General features: G+C 30.6%; 2 protein-coding genes across 3 annotated transcripts; both read right to left on the bottom strand.

Annotated features, from left to right (window-relative positions):
* Positions 1 to 233: 233 nt before the first annotated feature.
* LOC127103478 (cysteine-rich receptor-like protein kinase 7) lies at positions 234 to 1,664 on the bottom strand. Its single transcript, XM_051040733.1, has 7 exons — positions 1,646 to 1,664; positions 1,415 to 1,489; positions 1,184 to 1,321; positions 979 to 1,100; positions 736 to 796; positions 586 to 648; positions 234 to 472 (listed from the first exon to the last, which is right to left on the bottom strand). Exons 1-7 carry the CDS (start codon positions 1,662 to 1,664, stop codon positions 234 to 236), a joined length of 717 nt encoding a protein of 238 aa, XP_050896690.1.
* Positions 1,665 to 6,449: 4,785 nt separating this feature from the next.
* LOC127130685 (uncharacterized) lies at positions 6,450 to 7,143 on the bottom strand. Of its 2 annotated transcripts, none has more exons than XM_051059653.1 (2): positions 7,064 to 7,143; positions 6,450 to 6,807 (listed from the first exon to the last, which is right to left on the bottom strand). In XM_051059653.1, exons 1-2 carry the CDS (start codon positions 7,133 to 7,135, stop codon positions 6,502 to 6,504), a joined length of 378 nt encoding a protein of 125 aa, XP_050915610.1. In that variant the 5' UTR covers positions 7,136 to 7,143; the 3' UTR covers positions 6,450 to 6,501. The 2 variants fall into 2 exon arrangements, with proteins under 2 accessions (XP_050915610.1, XP_050915613.1); XM_051059656.1 differs by lacking the exon at positions 7,064 to 7,143 and adding an exon at positions 6,891 to 6,970.
* Between the last annotated feature and the right edge of the window lie 347 nt (positions 7,144 to 7,490).

The raw sequence follows: 7,490 nt of genomic DNA, 5'->3' as shown, positions 1-7,490 counted from the left end.
AGTTCCATTATTATGATAGTTATATCATTAGTGGTAATGATAATGAATCCTTTTTTCTTCTATTTTCGCAGGAAAAAAGAAGATAATGACCAACTCCGTCCCAAAGCCAAAGGATGTCAAGGAAGTCAAATCTAACTACTGAATTGAGGACCAAATAGCTTCTCTCCAGTAACATACTAACTTCTCTTCTTCAAGTCTATTTCAAACTGAGAAATATGAACATTTAAAACTTACTATGTTCCAACAATTCTATTTGTAGTTCCTTCATCTTGACTTATTTCAACAATTCGAGCCAAACCAAAATCAGAAATTTTAGGAATCATGTTTTCACCTAATAGAATATTACTTGGTTTGAGATCGCGATGTATGACTTTGAGTCGGGAATGTTCATGCATATAAAGAATTCCTCGAACAATTCCTCCAGTGATATTGAAGCGTTCAACCCAAGTTAACAACTTTTTGCATTGAGAATCTACAAAATTGTTAATGAAACAAATTTTAATTCATAGATAGAAAAAGTTATATATGTACTTCATGAATCTAGATAAAAACAAATGAAAGAGTTTTAGATGAAAAGTGTCTAACCGAATAAGAAATAATCAAGACTTTTGTTGGACACAAATTCATAAATAAGTATTTTCTCGTGTTCTTCAAGACAAAAACCAATAAATGTTACTAGATTTCTATGTTGAAGCTTAGTTATCAATAAAACTTCATTTTTGAACTCTTCAATACCTTGCTTAGAATTTATTGAAAGTCTCTTTATAGCAACTTCTCGTCCATCCAGATGGGTACCCTAAAGATATATTTAAGAAAATAAAAATTTATTTATCTTTAATCAATATTTTCGATATTTACTTCGTTTATATGTGACATTCTGTTAGATAGTTTTCTTTATTTTATCACTAATATTAGAAACAAGAATTATCATAGAAGTAATTAGACACTAAGGATTATTGTTTTTCTTCATTTTCTCACCTTATAAACCTCTCCAAATCCACATTTGCCAATGAAATTATCTTTAGAAAAGTTGTTAGTTGCTGCTTCAATTACCATCCACTCGAATCGCATTGATTCTAAAGTGGCACTTTCTTCACCAACTAAATAAAATTTATATGATTAATTGTTTAACCTAAGCTATTAAACTTGATCAATGATTTTCTTTCCGTTAAATAATACTTACAATTTTCTCGAAGAATAGTTCTACGACTCTTTCTTCCCTTTCTCTTTAGAAAATAGTAGTAACCAATAGGAAAGAGTATCAACATAATAATGATAGGGACAACAATGGCGGCAATTCTCCTTAGTAGTGGATAATTATCTGTATAGTGTAAGAAGAAGAAATATCAGTAGTTTAAATTTGTATTATATGCAGGTATGTTGATGAAAATTTATTGATGATTGAATTATCAACCTCTGAACCTAGTAACAAAATTGGGATTGATATAGTAGAAAATTTGGGGTACAACAGTTATTACATTAACCTTGCCTTATAAAAATACATCAATAAAGTTATCAAATTAACCTTAGCATATCCAAAGGCATCAACATAGATATCAAATCAAAATATAAGAATGCACACAGATCACTCAATAGAGCACATAAATTATTTCATAACAATCATTTTATAAGATTTTGTACAAACCTTCTTCGTCCTCAAACATTATCAAAATGCAAATAAAAAAAGGGAAGAATGAAGGAGTGTAAGGAACACTCAAAACCCATCTTCTTAAACACTCATACATGAATAATTCACCCTTACCTCGAATTGCAGATCAATGGAGTTCTTTTCCTTTGAAATCTCTCTCCCTTATCCTTCCTAATCTCTCTTTAAGTTCGACATCTTTGCCTTTTTTTTCCAAGAGACCAAAGTGCTTATACCATTACCTTGGATACTAATTTTAACCATATAAACACCTCTTTAATTTATAAACCAGTATGCCGTATAAATTTGCTTAACTAGATTACCTTGAAGAAATGTTGTCTTCATATCCATTTGCTATAAATGTATGTCTCACCTGACTACTAAAGCTAATACTGCCCTGATAGAAGTACTTCTGACGACCAGAGAGAAAATCTCATCATAATTAATCCCCTTTTATTGTGAGTACCCCTTTGCTACAAGACGAGTTTTGAAATTTTCTCCTTCTTTTTTGTTATTATTGATTTTCTCTTAAACACTCACTTACAACTGATAGCCCTTTTTCTCTATAACCTATTACCTCGGTCTTTTGTAAAAACTGAGGGAATTTTAAATATTAGGGACACTTTGAATCTCACTTACTTTATTTTTATGTTTTTTTCAATAGTTTAATTAGTATTTCTCACTTAACGCCTTTCTAGATTCCATTTTTTCTTTGTTAAGTTTTTTTTCTACATTTTTTCTAAGTTGATTAGAAAAACTCAAAATCCTTATTATCAATAAAAAATATTACTCAATAATACGATTGAAAAGGAAAGGAAAATTTTCATTGATGATCAGAGAACTATTCCACATATTCAAACTTCTGACTCCACTCAACTTCAACAATTAATCCTGCTCTTTTTACCCTTTTAACTATCCCTAATTGAGAGAAAAATTCAGAAAGAACTCTTCCATATGGTATGAGGAAAGTTATTTCCTCGCGAGAGGTCACAACCATTTCCATTAAGAAGTTAAAAATAGTAAACGGGAGATTAATTTTGACGTTGTGGATAAGGAAGCACAAAAGATGCTTGTCATCTGAAGTAAGAGTTTCTAATTGTTTCTCTCTTGAAAATAAAAAAGGATACGTTATATTTTGAATAGAGATGATCATTACTATTCTAGTGATATGATTCTAAGGCGTGATGATCATTATTTTTTCCTAAAATTATAAAAACAACATATTACCTCGATTTTTCCATATAACCGAGGGGGGAAAACTAGGAACCAACAATATAAGAACCTTCCTTTTTTATTATATTTTTTATTTGTAATTAATGAAATGTAAACAATAAAATAAAAGGTTGTTTACCTCGGTTTTATATTAAAACGAGGGTTAAAGTATTTTCCTAAATTAAACATAAAAACTCATTAGTGATTCTGTTGATCAAATATATGTCGTTCATTTCATGACATATCAACGCTCAGGACACTACAATTAGTGATCCACGTGAAACATAAAAAAATTTCATTTATAAAAGCAAGTGAAAAATCATGAATCTATTGAAACTATCATTTCTGAATATGAAGAAGCGGGTGAAACTCCAACCTCTTTAAGTTTTGCAAGATCGTTTGCCATGAAAAGATCGCTAAGACGGACGCAAGAGCAGCAAATTATCCGGGTTTAAGGTTTGTGTTCTTAACTATTTATTTAAGCAAAAATCATTTATTTATCCGACCTTTTTTTTTATCAACCTTTTTTTTGTTTTATATCAGAAACAAATCCATGCGAGGTAATGCCATTGAGAATATAGGATATTGCCCAAATGTCAAGTATTCGAAGATCTAACACATGATCTTCATGGACTAATAAATTTTTATTTTAATATTATGTATAAACAATGTAATATTCTGGGTGAGCATTGTAGTCTGTAACAAATTATTTTATTGTTATTCTGTGTAAATAATGTAACAAGTTTTAGTTAAAAAAATAACTTATCTTACCCCTCGGTTTTGTCGATAAACCAAGAGGTACGAGACGTTGTTTTTGTAAATAATAAAAATGCAGATGTTGGGGTTCGAACCAATGATCGGATAACTTTACCCCTCGATTTTCTATTAAGCGAGGTTTTAAGTGGTATCTTTTCATGTCACCCTTTGTTAGGTCGCCCCGTTAGTCGATGTTACATCTCTTTCGCATGCGACGTTAGAAACATTATTTATAATAGTGCTAGTATATAAGATTAAAGATAAATGAAAGTAAAAAATAATAGATGCGATCGATCTCTGTTAATGCAACTTAGCCAATGGTATATACCCCGCACCTATAGAGCAACTATAATTCCTTTATGCGTGCCTTATCTCTACTCATATTTTTTTTCAACAATATAAGTTATACTCAACGAACCATCACTACTACAAAATACACATTTCGTAACACTAAATTACAACTTGACTGTTAACCGTGGTAATACCTCATTTTTTGACGCGCTTTATTTTTTTATATTTACGAAAAAACATTGTATTATAGTCAAACTAATTAAGCATGATTGTACATTCATGGAGTGATAGGGTTCGAATCTCGACTCCAGTAATTTTCTACTTTATATATATATATATATATATATATATATTATATATATATATATATATATATATATATTATATAATATATATATATATATATATATATATCACCACAATTGTTGATGCCAACCGTTGTGAAAGGAATTAAATTTTATCATGGTTTTTGAATACGATCGTAGTGAAATTATTTACCCATATATAAGCGAATTAACTCTCTCTCTCTCTCTCTCTTGTTAGTCAGTTTGTTATATCATATGTGATTTCTTGCTTCACTAACCGCTCATTGAACTTGCATTCATTTAAATAGATTTTTGATATAATAGTTAGAAACATTAAATTATCTTAAAAAACAACTTAAACGATCAAATGTTTTTCCAATTGCAATCATCTTATAACTCATGTTTCCTCTTTAGCCTATAAAATTTGATACAATGCCACAAATTCTTTAGCCCATAGAATTGCATTACTTTGAAGTATTTGGGATTGAATCAAATTATATGGGTTAATGTGGAAATCATGAATTACAAGATGCATGCAATTTGAAAAATATTGGACCGTTTAAGTTATTTTTTTAGAATAATTTAATTTTTCTGATTATTATCTCAAAATTCTATTTGAATGGTTGTATATGGTTAATAAGGGGAAGTGAAAAACAAACAAACTCATATTTTATAATAAACTCTAAGACATAGTATCACGGTTGGAACAAATAACTTTACTGAAATCACTACGCCAAATAAGGGAAAAGAGGGCGCTTATTTTGGCCTATAACAGCGCTTTTAAGCGCCCTCTAAAGTGGTGCTGGCATAGGTAAAGACAACACTTTGTTTTCCTGGAGAAAGCGCTCTCTAAAGTGGCCCTTTAAGGGCCACATTATAGTGCACTTTCAGAAAAAAGCGCCCTCTGGAGTGGTCCATAAAGGGCCACCTTAGAGGACGCTTTCTGGAAGCGCCCTCTAAAGTTGTCAATGTAAAGTGTTTAGAGGGCGCTTCCTACAGAAAGCGCCCTCTAAAGTGTTAGTTATTTTTAAAAAAAAATTATTTGAAAAACAGTAGGTATTTAATTGGGAACCTGTTCGCATGCTGCAAAAGTGTAAAATTCATATTGATTTCATCCTTTAATCCAATGTTATACACCATTAATCCATTGATATATACAACATGAATCCATTTATATACAACATTAATATATTGATATTCATGCATGTACAACAACATTCCATACATATATGTACAACAACTACAACCTATATGATTCTATGATCAATAATGAATTGACACAATTCATCCTTCATTTCATCCAAATGAGCTCTTGAGTAAGATTTGTATTCGTCAAAGTACTACAATTAAGAGAATAAAACATATTCATGATTTAGTAACAAATTAGATGAAATATCCGATAATATTAAAATAAACCCTAAGTTATTATTCCATACCATTTTTGGGATGTCTATACGATTCAACGCAATGATATCTCTCATAAATCTCAATACAAAAAATCTGCAATCGATCAAATTGTTTTGCTGAGGACACTACACAGAAAAACAAACAATACATGTATATATATATATATATATATATTATATATATTATATATATATTATATATATATATATATATATATATATATATATATATATATATATAGAGTTAATTTCTTACAAACACTATTATAAGCAAAAATAAGAAACTTAATATATACCTGAACTCTGACCCAGGTAATGTCCTTCCTATTACGATAATTCTTTTTCGATCTAAATTTTAGTATTGCCCTAACAAAATAAAAACGTATATTGAGATCAATCTAACAGACATAATTAAATATACAAATACACACGAATATTTAGGGGAATTTCACTTACGCGTCAACCGTCTTCTTCATACTCGGATATTTACTCCAATCACCCGGTAACGAATCGAGATAATACACCATTAGTCTCGAAAGATCCATAGCAACCAACACCCAGTGACCACTGTAAAATAAAACAAAAATTAGATGCATGAAAATTTTCTACGTAAAAGATATACATAGATTAGAATGAAATTATTAGAAAGAAAATCTAACCCGTTGCCAGAATTAAACGGTAAAAAATACAAACTGGGTGTAGTATTATCGCCGGTCACCATGAATCTATCGACTAGTTCATTCATTACGGATGTTGGATTTTTCGTTATAAACGTTGTATTGATACGGGAAGCAACAATAAAATTGAATCGGTTACACAATTCAGTTCCCCGCATCAATGTGTCATACATATACCTTAAATAGAAACATAATAAACATTAGACTACTCATTGAAATGTGTAAATAAATTGTTCAACTAAGTAAATAATAGATTGATCGGAGTACCATATGTATGTATGAATGACAGCGATGCCCAATTCTTCGTGTTCAAAAAGTTGTTGCATGTCCTCCTTTGCAATTAATTCGGAATGAGCAATTCCGAAAACACCTTCATCCATATCTACACTACGGATGGCGCCGTGCATAATATCTGACTCTTCCACCATTTTCTCAAGACGCATCATAATTTGAGATTTTGTCCCGGACGTCGTTGGAATTTCCTTACTAGCTTTGTCCAACATTTGACCGGGAACCTAAAAATATAAATTAAATCATGACTTTTTGTGATGCAACAGAATCGTTGTGTATATAATTCAATGGGTATATATATTTGTACCTCTTTTTGAGATTTAGGATTTGTTTTTGTCCCGGACTTCGTTGGAATATCCTTACCAGCTTTTTTCAACATTCGACCGGGAACCTAAAAATTCATATAAATTAAATCATGACTTTTTGTGATGCAACAAAATCGTTGTGTATATAATTCAATGGGTATATATATATTTGTACCTCTTTTTGAGATTTAGGATTTGTTTTTGTCCCGGACTTCGTTGGAATATCCTTACCAACTTTTTTCAACATTCGACCGGGAACCTAAAAATTCATATAAATTAAATCATGACTTTTTGTGATGCAACAGAATCGTTGCGTATATAATTCAATGGGTATATATATTTGTACCTCTTTTTGAGATGCAACCGACTCGATGCGTCTTGAAATCCCTTTACCAGCTTTATGTGTGGGTCTTGTAGGAGTCTAACATTACCATGTAATAAGGATTGATTAAATATCATAATTGTAGCTGAATTGAAATGTGAATACTAAATATTCATAATCATTTAGAACATATATACCTCGGCATCTGGGAAAATTAGATATGACGGCCATCCAACAAAGGATCCGACTGCATCTCGCATCAACGTTGTCTCTGAAACAA

The sequence above is a fragment of the Lathyrus oleraceus genome, chromosome 1 (genome assembly GCF_024323335.1).
Source record: "Lathyrus oleraceus cultivar Zhongwan6 chromosome 1, CAAS_Psat_ZW6_1.0, whole genome shotgun sequence".
Lineage (NCBI taxonomy): Eukaryota > Viridiplantae > Streptophyta > Magnoliopsida > Fabales > Fabaceae > Lathyrus > Lathyrus oleraceus.
This window is presented reverse-complemented; position numbering and strand designations above follow the sequence as displayed.

Coding starts and splice junctions, on each gene's coding strand:
- LOC127103478 (XM_051040733.1), bottom strand. Junction 1,322..1,414: donor TTTTGTTACTAGGTTCAGAG/GTTGATAATTCA, acceptor TACACTATACAG/ATAATTATCCACTACTAAGG. Junction 1,101..1,183: donor AACTATTCTTCGAGAAAATT/GTAAGTATTATT, acceptor AATTTTATTTAG/TTGGTGAAGAAAGTGCCACT.
- LOC127130685 (XM_051059653.1), bottom strand. CDS start 7,135: ATGTTGAAAAAAGTTGGTAAGGATATTCCAACGAAGTCCGGGACAAAA. Junction 6,808..7,063: donor ATCCTAAATCTCAAAAAGAG/GTACAAATATAT, acceptor TTATATTTTTAG/GTTCCCGGTCAAATGTTGGA.